Below are 12,803 nucleotides of genomic sequence, written 5' to 3' on the forward strand. Positions count from 1 at the left end.
AGGAAAGATTTTGACTATACTCCAAACTAAGGGAGAGGAATAACAAGAGGGAGGAGGCACTGCAAGATGAGAGGAAAAGAGTAATTGATAATAAAGTTACCTTAAAATAAATTAAATTAACTGAAGAAATAAGGAACACTCCATAGAGGAAGAGGGGGAAAAAAAATCTTAGTTTAGGAAAAAAATATATTAACAACAAACAAGACTATGACCTATAAACAACAGCATAACATACATTTTACATATGAAGGGACTTGACCAATTATTTTTATGTGTGTGTGTGTATTAATCATGAGTCTTATTATAATGGAGTGGAGGGACCTCCACTATACCATAGTAGAAAAAAGGTCACGAACCTAACATAAAACAGTGTTGACTGACAAATTTCCATGTTCAATTACATTACATAGTGCCTGACACCATATGTAGAGCCACAGTGGTGGATTAGAGGCAATCAAGATGATTAAAATCTGTCATTCAAGACCATCATCATTACTGGGTCTTTTCCATTGTTTTCCCTGTTACAATAGCAAAAGTATTTCTCTCAAATTTTAAGATAATATCTCAACTCAGATTTTGGAGAGTTCAGGGTGAGACATTTCCTGGCCTAAAAAAAAGTTAGGTTGGTAGGAGAAGTTTGTGATACTGGAGTGGAGGATCAATGATTTACAACAGCCTTTACTCTTTCCCTTGGCTTCTGCTAACCACAGTAATACTCAAACATTTTTGTCTCTAAAATTTCTCCTGGGTCAGAGTGGGTTTTATTAAATGAATTCTTTTCATGTTTGCTCAAACATATAGTTGACTGTTTTCCCCTAGCATCAGTAGGGAGAACATTCCAACCAGAGCAGACAATGATAAAGAATGCCCAGCATCTAAGAGATGGAGTATCTTGTTTCTGAAACTGCCAGGAAGCCAGTGTGTCTGGATCAAAGAATGAAATAGGGAGTAAGGTATAAGAGGACTAGAAATAAAGGATGGGGTTATGTTATGAAGGTTTTTAAATGTCAAACAACATTTTGACTTTGCTCCTGGAGACAATAAGAAGTTCCTTGAGTGCAGATAAAATGGGATTGGTGGGGTTACATATTCAGACCTATGTTTTAGGAAAATCCTTTTAGTGACTGGAGGATGAATTGGAGTGGAGAGAGACTTGAAGTAGGCAGACCAGGGATGAGGTGCTGAGGATCTGAATTAGAATAGTAGCAGAGCAGATTGAAAAATGTTGCTGATATGAAATCAATGGATCTTGACAACAGCTTGGATATAGTAGTTCCATTTGATTTATGCAGTTATCTTTTTTTTAACAAGGATGAATTTCCTTTCTTAACTGTTATAGCTAATGATGTGTAGTTTTCCTTCATATAAAAAATAGTGAAAATGCAAAATTTAATTATGCTCAAAATTCCCTAATATATCAATAGTGGAACAAAGTTGTATTTTCAAAACATGCACTATGACAGAAATGACTAGTGTCTTTTTCCCAAGACAGAATTAAATAAAGACTCTTCAAGTCAATGAACCTTTAACAAAAGAGATTTATTTTGTTGATACACATGGATATGTAACAAGGATATGGTGGAAATTACCCTCTCTCAGTGAAGCCCCCTCCTCACCTGTATGGGGAAATATAACTGGTAAATTAAGTTTAGAGATTTTTGTAATCTAAGGCAGAGATGTCAAACTTCTTATTTGAATACCATAAAACTTTTCAGTGAAATAAAACAAGATGAAAATATAATTATTAAAATATAATGTTTAACAAAATAAAGAAAATAGAATACAAAGAGACATTAATGTGTGGTTTTCTAAGTCAATACCCATTGCTCTAAAAAACCCTCCTAGAGGAACTGACTCCTAGTAGTTGAAATTTTTTATCACCCCAAATCCCCAACCTACAAATTGTATCAGGGAACCTGAGAACAATAATGTTCCAGGGGCAGTTTTGCCCTGGGCCTATTCCTAGAGGAATGGAAAGAAGAATTATCCACTGGAGAAACTGAGATCAGTCAGATACCAGGATCTCAGGATCCCAGGGGCAGCTCTTACTTCTTTTAGGTAAATCTCTAGGTTGTGGGTGGGAAGGAGTTGCACCAGGATAGTTTTGTTGGTTCCAAGGCACCTTCTAATCAATTAATTTGACAGACTCAGTCATCTTTTGCTCCTCCCCATCGCTCATCATTCTTGTTTCCCTATCTTTCCTTCCAGTTTTTCCTCCATGCTACCTCTCCAATCCGTTCTTTTCTATTATTTTAGGGTCCTCTTCCATGTAATGTTCCCCCACCCTCAATTCATTCAAATACCAAATTGATAGTCTTCATCCCCCAACCCCCCTTTTTTGCCTTTAGAACAAAATGTAGCCTATTTGGAAATTAAAATCCTTCACCTTCACTTTGCTGTCTACTTGGAGCTGGTGTACTTAGTGACAGACTCAGTTCCCCTGGCAAAAGTAGGTGCACATGTCTGGATCTCCTGGGAAGTGATGATGGAGCACCAGGTTGGCTATTATGTCTTTGACAGATGAGTTCACAATGCCCATCCATGGCTGTAGACCTGCTTCAGAATCTTGTATACTGTTTATGTAGATGGAGTAAATCTGGCATCTGTGTCAGTACTTTGGTCACATATCTTTTGATTTTGAAATTCTTCCAATGGGGCAGATTAGGCAGGCTTCAATTATTGTGCAATCCTGCAAAGTCTAAAATTTTGGGGAAGAAAATAAAGGTCTATAAATGAGAGTTATTGGTGTATTTTGATATCAGGTTGGATGAAGCTTATCCCAAATAGGTGAAGCAAAAGCTAAAAACTGATGACAATTATAGTTTGATTTAAAGATACTTATAATCAATCAGACACTATCACTTAAAACCACCTCAAGAAATGTTTTTCCAATTCTACTGTCAGAAGTGCTACTACCAACTTTGTCCAGATGCTAAGTGTCATTCATTCCCGCTGGATGGACCCACAGTTGGCCTTTCAAGGGAAGTTATGCCCAGAAAAATGGAGACAGATTTTGGCTTTTTATTTTATTTTTTTAGGTTTTTGCAAGGCAAATGGGGTTAAATGGCTTGCCCAAGGCCACAGAGCTAGGTAATTATTAAGTGTTTGAGACCAGATTTGAACCCAGGCACTCCTGACTCCAGGGCCAGTGCTTTATCCACTGTGCCACCTAGTAGCCCCAAATTTTGGTTTTTAAATGTCATATTGATTGAGATTTTATCTTACCAAGGGAATTCTTGAGCTTTTCTTGTCATGGATTTCTTTGAAGATCTGGTGAAGCCCGTGGAAACATTCTCAGAATGCTGATTTTAAATTCATATAATAAAATACATAGGATTAAAAAGGAAAAATATGTTGAAGTAATTAAAATGCTTTTTTTTCTCTTTTTAGTTTTTGTTCACATCAAATCCTGTTTTTCTCCTGATGACATAGATTCTCTGGCACAATCACTGAGAATCTAAATTATTGAGGAAGAGGCAAAAGGGATCTAGGCCCTCCCTTGCCACTTAGAGACCCTTCTCTACTGCTATTTGCTCATCTACCTCTCCTCCTCTATGGTTCATTCGTCAATAAAGATTTTAATAGATTTTATCTATCAGCCCAGGTTTGGTATACAATTAAATGTTTTGTTAGTTTGTCAGTTTAGTATTTAGTAAACTACTAACTACTAGTAGTTAGTAGTAACATTAGTTAGTAAAAAGAAACATTGGTAGGTTTCCTGACCTACCCCTATAATATGCTTCAAACTTATAGCCTGGAAAAAGGGGGAGGCCCTCAAGTATAGGGTTAATAACAAAATTTCATTGCCTAGATTTTCATAGACTTGTATAATAGTGCTGATGGTAAATGTGCAGAATCTTTCACATGGCTTCAAGTTGGTAGAAAAGGATATGTGAGTAATACCTAGAGAATCATTATTTTTTTTTACAAATCCTCAAAACCTAATTTACATATTAAAAAATAAAATGGAAAATTTTCCCTTTTGATAATTTATTTTACTTCCACAAATAAAGTAGAAACATGATTCAAACATGGATTTTTCAAAACTAAAAATTTTCTTTTGAAGTTCTTATACATGTATATAAGAAAATCAGGCAACCTTGTAAAAGAAACAGGGAGTGAAATGAAAATAGAGAAATCACTTCTTTTATTTAGAGAGGATAAAAGATGGAAAGAGGAGAATGTATGCCAGAGAGTTGAAATTGACAGAATTTGACAGGTAATGTAATCAAGTGCTATTTTCTTTCATATAAAAAAAAAGCATAATTTTTTTTTTACTTTAGGTGATGGTCCTTAGTAACAGGGAAGTTAGGTAGAAAGGAGGATTTGAAGGGAAAGATAATGAATTTGCTTTTGGTGAATTTAAGATGTATATGGGAAATCTAGTTCAATTTAAGATCATAAATTATATATAAGAAGAGAGGTTAGGGATGGAAAAATAAATCTGAAAATTATCTACATGGACAAAATTGATTACTTGGAAGCAGATAAGATCACCCAGTAAAATAGCATAGGAGATGAAAAAAAAAGGCCCAGGAAAGTCTTGGGTGACACGTGGGGTTATGAGGTATGACCTGGGCTCACTAAAAGAGATTGAGAAGGAGATGAGAGTTTGAAGCAGCCAGAGGTAGTACTGTAACACAAACCTAGAGAGAAGACAGTTTCAAAGGAGAGCAGGGTGGTCAATGGTGGCAAAGTTTGCAGAGAAGGGTCAAGAAGGATGAAAGGACTGAGAAAAGGTCATTAAAAATGGCAACTGAGATCAATGTTAACTTTGGAAACAGCTGTTACAGTTGAACTGGTGGGACAGGGAGTTCAGAATTCATGTTTAAGAAGATAATGAGAGGTCAAGAAGTGTAAGAACTATTTGTAGATAGGAAGAGAGATAGAGGTTGTGTCCAGTAGGAAACAACACTTTAAGAGACTAATTTGGAACTGGTCCCAATCAATCTGGGAAGGCAAAGATATTTTCCAAGTCTGGACATCTCAAAAGCTAAGGTGTTGGCTTCTCAATGTACACATGAAGAACAAATTTCACTCTCTCTGTTGTAGCTTATGTACCCATAGTGAATATTTATTAAGCAACTAAATGTAAAGAATACTATTTTAGATATGGTGTTGTAATTATAGAACATATAAGAAATATTTGCCTTCTAGCAAAAAATCTTTAGCCTGTACTTTTCTGCTTCTATTTAGCAAGATTTATGTTAATAGGGCATGTTAGAATCAGAATGATTTAGGAGGACTGAAAGGGATCTTAGTTTCCCTATCTATAAACTGGTGGTGTTGAACTGAAAAGAAAGTGACTTACTTGAGGAATATAATTCATTACTGGTAGAGCTAAGATTCAAAACATAAGCTTCTTTGGTATATGCTGAAATAACACTTATTCATTCCATGAACCCCCCCCCCCCACATACTCACATACCTCCACCCCATGCTTCACAGGGTCTAGATGGTTGGTACCTGACCAGTTTTTTTTTTTAATGGAAAGCTCAATGCATTGAATCTTTAATCTCAAACAAGTGCATGTGATTCAGATATTTGTTTTAGGGCCTCTCGGGTTCAGAAATATTTTCTGAACCAAAATTTGGAACTTATGACCTGAAGAATTATTTTCCTATTTTTAAATAGGATACATTATTCAAGACAGACATGTCTACAGTCAAAATGGTTGGCTACAAAATAGTTTGAGTCCAGATTTAAATTCAAGACATACCTCAGACCTAGTAGTTGTGTTGAGACTAAGCAAGTTACTTTTCCTCTGAATGCTCTATCCTACTAAGAATATAAATTTCAGAAGGTGACAAGCATTGATAAAGGGAGCTCCCTCACCTGGGAGTTGTATTAATGTATCCTGACCGTATTAATGTATCCTGACCTCTCATTATCTTCTTAAACCTGAAGTCTGAACTCCCTGTCCCATAAATTCAACTGAAACAACTGTTTCCAAAGTTACCAATGTTCAGCCCTATATTTGGCTGAATTTTTGCCCAAGAACGAAGAGCAATGATAATCTGGATAGGATGTGATTTTTTTATTGCACGTCATTGCACTTTTTTTCTTTTTAAATCAAAATGACTTAGCAGAGGCAGTTGCTAGGAGGTACTGACCTCAGATTTCACTTAGAGGTTGGGGAAATGACAAGAACTAGATGCTGAAAGACAAAACAGTAACTGACTGTAGATCTAAGAACTATTGGGGAGAAATGTAGAGGCAAAATCCACTATTCTGTTTTCCTCCTCCTAAAGTCAAATTCCGGCTCCCCAGTAAGGCTACTAGCAACAGGGAACTCTGAGGAACACCCTGCCAACTTGGTTCAGTTATACGATTAGGGTCTGATATTCTGCAAGCACACAAGAGGTGAGCTTTGGTTTTATGCTGTCACTAACAAGGCTTATTTTCTTTGTAAAATGAGGTGCCAAGTGTAACTACAAAGACGCCTAATATATTTACTTGTTTGCTTCCGCGTGAGTTAGGACTAAGGGGCTTCCAGCAAACTGAGCTGTTGGATCTCTGGATGACCTATTCCTTCCCGGGAAGCTAGGTGGCGCAGTAGGTTGTGCCGAGCCTGAAGTCATTAAACCAATGCAAATACAGATGCCAGCTGCAAGACTCAAAAGGGACCAGACCAGTTTGCCTTAGTTCCACATAGATCTAAAATTATTGCCCAAGAAAACCTACAAAAGGTCACGGAGTCACCGTCTCTCGATACCATTCATGTTTCCAAGTTTTACAAGGAATGGTCACTTTTAGGGTGGGACAATATTGAGACAGGATGTTAGCTTCACACAAATTAAAGGGTTGGTTTACCACTCCAAATTCCTTCCAAGTGCACTGCTAAAGGAGGTAAAGTGCATACAGGCTCCCTCTTGTCTACATGAGGGGCTCTGAAAAGAGCCTTTGGGTTTAAAATTGTGAATCTATGGATTCCTATAGAAAAATTTGGCAGCTTTACTTGCCCTTGGCTTTGTGGTGACTTTCGGTCTTCTTAGGCAGCAGCACAGCCTGGATGTTGGGCAGCACTCCACCCTGGGCGATGGTGACTTTTCCCAGCAATTTATTGAGCTCCTCGTCATTGCGGATGGCCAGCTGGAGATGACGCGGAATGATACGCGTCTTCTTGTTGTCTCGAGCAGCATTGCCAGCCAATTCCAGGATTTCAGCCGTAAGATACTCCAACACAGCGGCCAAGTAGACTGGCGCTCCAGCTCCCACGCGCTCGGAGTAATTACCCTTCCGAAGGAGACGATGCACACGGCCAACTGGAAACTGAAGACCGGCACGAGAAGACCGAGTCTTTGCTTTGGCACGAGCCTTACCTCCCTGCTTTCCACGGCCAGACATGTTCAAAAGGTGATTTCTCGGGAGTGCAGCTCAGAGAAAAGAAAAGAGCTCAAATGTCTGTTCTCGCCCCAAGAGATACGTTTTGCTGACCATGGCGCAGCAACTTATTATACCCTCAGGAAGTAGAGCAAACCATACGCTCTGATTGGTTGCAAACATATTTTGATGAAGGAACCAATTGAAAAGTAAAGCTACGATCTATTGATTTACATAGTCCCTCCCACTTGGGGGTTGGGAAAAACTGGTTTTTGCAAAAGCCATCTTAATTCTGAAGGTCGGTCAAGGCTTACATTTAATGGTAACGGCAGCAGCAGTGTCATCTCCTTATTTGTGGCCAAGAAAAACTTTCCCAATTCAGGTTCTCATTATTTTTATTACAAGTACATTTTTTTTGTTTTTAAAGAAAAACAATACGACATAATAGGAAGATCAGGGTTTTTGAGTGAGAGGACAGGTTTGTTCTGTCATTGGAGGGGTCAGTTTGGTTTGGCCTAAATGGAATCCAAGGTTCCTTAGTGAAGTTTTTCCTTTGCTTCCTTCTGCTCTAAATAGCTGTAGCTATATTGCCTCCTATAACTGGTTTATTATTCTAAAAGCCCCATTATTCCAAAGACTTTCTTAGCAGAGAAGACTGAGTACATTTGCCAGACTGTATAATGGAAGAAGGATTTGATTTTATCATGCTCAGATCTCATCATTTTGATTTAGTATGTCTCAAATCTGGACTGTGGATTGTTATTGAAAAATTTAAATGTTATTAAATAATTGGTATTAATGGGGCAGCTAAGTGGCACAGGAGTTAGAGCACCAGCCCTGATTCCAGGAGGACCTGAATTCAAAATAGACCTTCAACACTTAATAAATGCCTAGCTGTGTAACCTTGGACAAGTTGCTCTTAACCCCCTTGCCTTAAATAAACAGAAATGTTGAAAAAAAAAAATCAAATAAATAAATAAATAATCATTAGTTAAATAAAAATCATGAACCTCTATCTGATGTTACTTTAAATCTAATATTAATTCCAGGGAGATAGTTCAAGGTGAATGCAGCTAAACAGTTCAAGAGAGTGAAATAAAAAATGGTCCCATGTGTGAAATAGAATGAGTCCATTTCTTCTTTAATCATTTATAAAATTAGGAGTTGGATTAAATGACCATACATTTCGTACCAACTCTAATAACATTATGTTATTATGATTGTAAGGAAACAGTTAATAGATGGGGAACTGATAAATCTAATGCTATAACTATTGAACCCCAAGGAAACCCCTGTCTACATTCTTCTCTAGATTACTAGAGAATAATATATTTAAAGCTACCTAAAGATGTGAACTTAGATTAGTGCTTTTGCAAAGAACTCTAACTTTGTTCCTGTGTATAAAAATGTAAGCCCTATTTTTTGGAGTCACTGAGATGGGTCTGAAGTCCTGGCCCAATTGATTAACTCCTGATTGGATGTGGTACCTAAATAAGGACCAAAAATGTCATGGAGCAGAGACAAAATAGGACCTCAAATGTCTTTACAAATGAAGAAGCTGAGGTCCAGAGTAGTTAAATGCCTTCCATTGAATTAGAAATTTGTAGTTTAAGACCACAGAGTACAATTCATAGCCTCCAGAAGAACTCCCACCACAACTGCAAGAAGTAGTCATTTGAACTTTGCTTGAAACCTTCAATAGGGTGAATGGGCTACTTCCCAAGGCAGCAGATTTCACTTGAATCCATTCTAAATTTTTTTGGAAATTTTTCATTATATTAAACCTTAATTTGCTAATTTATAACTTACATTTGTTGCTCCCTAGTTCTTCCTGATTTCATTTGATAGCCTTTCTCTAGTACTCAAAGATAGTTAAGTTTAACTGTCTTTTCCAATATAAACATCTCTTTCCTACATCCACAGCCTCAAATGAAATGAAATCAAGGTCCATAAATATTCTGATTTCTTTCTTCAGGATACACTATAGTTTATTATAGTTTATGCCTGTCTTGATATTATCAATAGTGACTTAATTCCCTTTCTCCCATAATTCTTTCCTTCCTTTTCTATTTTTCTTTCTTTCGCTCCCTCCTCCCATATCAAACTGGATGAGAATAGATTGAAGGAGATACACAGTGGTTTCCTGTTAGTTGATGATCAATCATTAAAACAGAATCAGCATTGGAGTCAGGGGGACTTGAGTTCAAATCTACCCTCAGACAATTATTACCCAGCTGTGTAACCTTAGACAAGTCACAATGGTTAACCCCATTACCTTGCAAAAAAAAAAATCAATCACGATTCAGGAGTATTGATGATAGGAGAATGTTCCTAACCTCCTGAAAGAGGGGTGATGGACTAATATGCAGAATCAGATATAAAATTTTGAGCATGGCCAATTTAACTATATATCTAAATTTACCTATCTTGTTGGAGTATATTTCATGATTTAGTTTCTTCACTGGGAGATGAAATAAAAATAGATGCTAGATAATTTTTAAAAATACCAAAATTTAAGGCGGTTAGGTGGCACAGTGGATAAAGCACCGGCCCTGGAGTCAGGAGTACCTGGGCTCAAATCTGGTTTCAGACACTTAATAATTACCTAGCTGTGTGGCCTTGGGCAAGCCACTAAACCTCTTTTGCCTTGCAAAATCCTAAAAAAAGAAAATACCAAAATTTATAAACATATTGTTAATCTCCAGTAGGGAAGTTTTAAAGGTTTCAAATTCTGTTGATGAATGGCAAGGTGGATAGTGGTAAACTTGGGAGGGGGTGTCAAGATTCAACTCCCTAAGTTCAAATCTGTCCTCACACATTACTAGTTGTATGGTCTTAAGATTCACTGTTAGCTAACTATAAAAAGAATTTCATGTTAAGGCAATACTGCTTTAATTGTCTTGTCATAACCTAATTTAGGTGCTGTTCCATAAAGAAGTGTATCTTTTGCTACGCCACTTTTTGGGGAAAGGCAGATCAACTGATGAAATGTAACTATAGGATGTGAAAAAAAATAGCTCTAATGTCAAACTTTTCCGACATAATGGCTGTTTTACAGCTTTTTCGAGAATTTAGTAGGCGGCTCTGAAAAGAGCCTTTTAATAAGTTGCAACTCTCGGCTACCTAAGCTCTCTCCCCGCGGATTCGACGAGCCAGTTGGATATCTTTAGGCATGATCGTCACGCGCTTGGCATGTATGGCGCACAGATTGGTGTCTTCAAAGAGCCCCACGAGGTAGGCTTCGCTCGCCTCCTGCAAGGCCATCACGGCCGAGCTCTGGAAGCGCAGGTCGGTCTTGAAGTCCTGAGCGATCTCGCGCACCAGCCGCTGGAAGGGCAGCTTGCGGATCAGCAGCTCCGTGGACTTCTGGTAGCGCCGGATCTCCCGCAGCGCCACGGTGCCGGGCCGGTAGCGGTGAGGCTTCTTCACGCCGCCCGTGGCCGGCGCGCTCTTACGGGCTGCTTTGGTAGCCAGCTGCTTGCGGGGAGCTTTTCCTCCAGTAGATTTGCGAGCAGTTTGTTTAGTGCGAGCCATTACTGAGAGCCTTTACAAAAACTAGCAAAAATCTTACAGTGAGAGAGAAGAAAGCTTGTTGCCTATTTATAGAGCCAAAAGCATGCTGATTGGACAATTCAACATTTCCAGCGCAAGCTTAGTCTTTGCTCAATTTAATTGGGTACTTATTCGATCCACCCCCTTTTAACTGGAACCTATTAGGATCGGCTTTAGCTTTCCTTTATTCCCCTCTCCTTCCACTCCCACCTCCTCAGTACTTCCTCGTGGGCGTGGAGTTCCGTGTGTTTTATTCACAAGATAATTGGATTGGTGCTCCCTAGATGCCGGAATGAAAAATATATAGTCTTACCAAGAGGCCCCTTTGTTTCCCGCGAGAAAAAGCCTGCTTTGGAAAATATAAAAGGGTTATTTCTTTGTTCTTTTTGGACTTAAGATGGTGCTCTATTTACCTACAGAGGTAACTCCAGTACCTTTCCTTTCTTTTCAATACTTTCTTACCTTGTAAACCACACTTAAATATGAAGAAAATGTTTCCCTCTTCCAATTTTCGACTGCTATTAAAATTATATATAAGATAAATTTAATGTCTAACAATTTAATATTGTATAAATAATAGTACTGAACATTAATAGACAATATATTATCATATCAAACAATATGACATATGTAATATAATCTTAATATGGATATGGAAAATTGGGTGAGGGAGAAAGATTTTATCTGTGTTTTGAGGTTTGCAGGAGATGATAAACTGGGCAAGCACTGTAAAACTTAAAAATTCTTAGAGAAACATCTAAAAAGATATTTATGGATCTTAAAAAGATCTATTATAATGAGTCATGGTATTTCTAATGCACTGGAGCTACACAAGGGAATTTTTGCTGGCAAAGAAGATCAATTTAATGGAAATGGTAACTTAAAGCAAAAACTAAAATGAAGGGTGTCTATATGCTATATACATATGTACTACCTATTATATGGGTTAGAAGAGAGGAAAATCAAATGGGATTGTGTGGCATAACTTTCTGGTAATTCACTAGAAGAAGCCTAAAAGGAATTAATAACAGCAGTTAACCTTTATATAGAACTTGCTATAATTATTCAAAGAAAATACTAGGCAGATTCTATAAAGGTTTTGTCTTCTGTAACTGGAAACTAGATGAATCTTAGAATTTTATCATTTTTAATGTTGTCATTATCATTATTATTCTTGCTTTTGTGATGGTCTCAATATTTTTGGACAACAGAATATCCTGTATGTTTTTATAGCTATCAAGTTGTACACTGACAATGGGACTTAGCAGCTGGCTGGGATTTTATACTCCTTGAACTAGTTACTATTTAAGTTCTAAGTACTGGTTGCCATATACACTAGCTAGTATTCCAGCCAGCTTCACATTTGCTCTGACCTGACCCACTCCAAGCAAGTACCCTTGGAAGGCATACCAATCACTATCCTGAAGAGGTAAATACAATCCTTCCTTTAAAAAAAACAACTCCAAAACAAAAAACAAAACAGATTTGGCCTTCACACAGATTTTACTGGCTTACTTTTCCTCAGCATGCAAAATGAGCAGCAGAGATTTCCTAGAAAGAAAAACTGATATTTAGAGAAAAGAGCAACTTAGTATACAATGTTATAAGAACTTTCAGATTATTACAGTATATTTTATTATCTTGGAAATTAGAAGATAAAATTGTATCTAATTAATTTTTACATTTTCATTGAGGATTTAACATTTTTCCCAATAGAATAGGATTTCTTAAACTTTCTGATGAACACAAGGAACAATTAGATAAGTCCAATGAAATTTAATTTTCACCTTTTTTTTCAATACTAACTGAATTTACTTTGCCTTTGAACAGAACTGTAATTCTAATTATACAATGCACTGAAGTCCAGATGAATATTAAAAAAAACTTTTCAACTCAGGGAAAGGAGTGACCACAGAGCAAAAGCAGGT

At 37.3% G+C, this 12,803-nt stretch overlaps 2 protein-coding genes across 2 annotated transcripts; both read right to left on the reverse strand.

Moving 5' to 3' along the window:
* Window positions 1–1,520: 1,520 nt before the first annotated feature.
* Window positions 1,521–7,440, reverse strand: LOC141514658 (histone H2A type 1-D). The gene is made up of 2 exons (XM_074225637.1): window positions 3,226–7,440; window positions 1,521–2,698 (listed from the first exon to the last, which is right to left on the reverse strand). The coding sequence occupies exon 1, from the start codon at window positions 7,345–7,347 to the stop codon at window positions 6,955–6,957; it is 393 nt and encodes a 130-aa protein (XP_074081738.1). The 5' UTR covers window positions 7,348–7,440; the 3' UTR covers window positions 1,521–2,698; window positions 3,226–6,954.
* Window positions 7,441–10,393: 2,953 nt separating this feature from the next.
* Window positions 10,394–10,884, reverse strand: LOC141511543 (histone H3). The gene has a single exon (XM_074220687.1). It carries the CDS (start codon window positions 10,855–10,857, stop codon window positions 10,447–10,449), a length of 411 nt encoding a protein of 136 aa, XP_074076788.1. The 5' UTR covers window positions 10,858–10,884; the 3' UTR covers window positions 10,394–10,446.
* Window positions 10,885–12,803: the final 1,919 nt, after the last annotated feature.

Source organism: Macrotis lagotis, chromosome 2, assembly GCF_037893015.1.
Source record: "Macrotis lagotis isolate mMagLag1 chromosome 2, bilby.v1.9.chrom.fasta, whole genome shotgun sequence".
Taxonomy (NCBI): domain Eukaryota; kingdom Metazoa; phylum Chordata; class Mammalia; order Peramelemorphia; family Peramelidae; genus Macrotis; species Macrotis lagotis.

What these genes read in the sequence shown, in the direction of transcription:
- LOC141514658 (XM_074225637.1), bottom strand. Translation starts at nt 7,347, where the DNA reads ATGTCTGGCCGTGGAAAGCAGGGAGGTAAGGCTCGTGCCAAAGCAAAG.
- LOC141511543 (XM_074220687.1), bottom strand. Translation starts at nt 10,857, where the DNA reads ATGGCTCGCACTAAACAAACTGCTCGCAAATCTACTGGAGGAAAAGCT.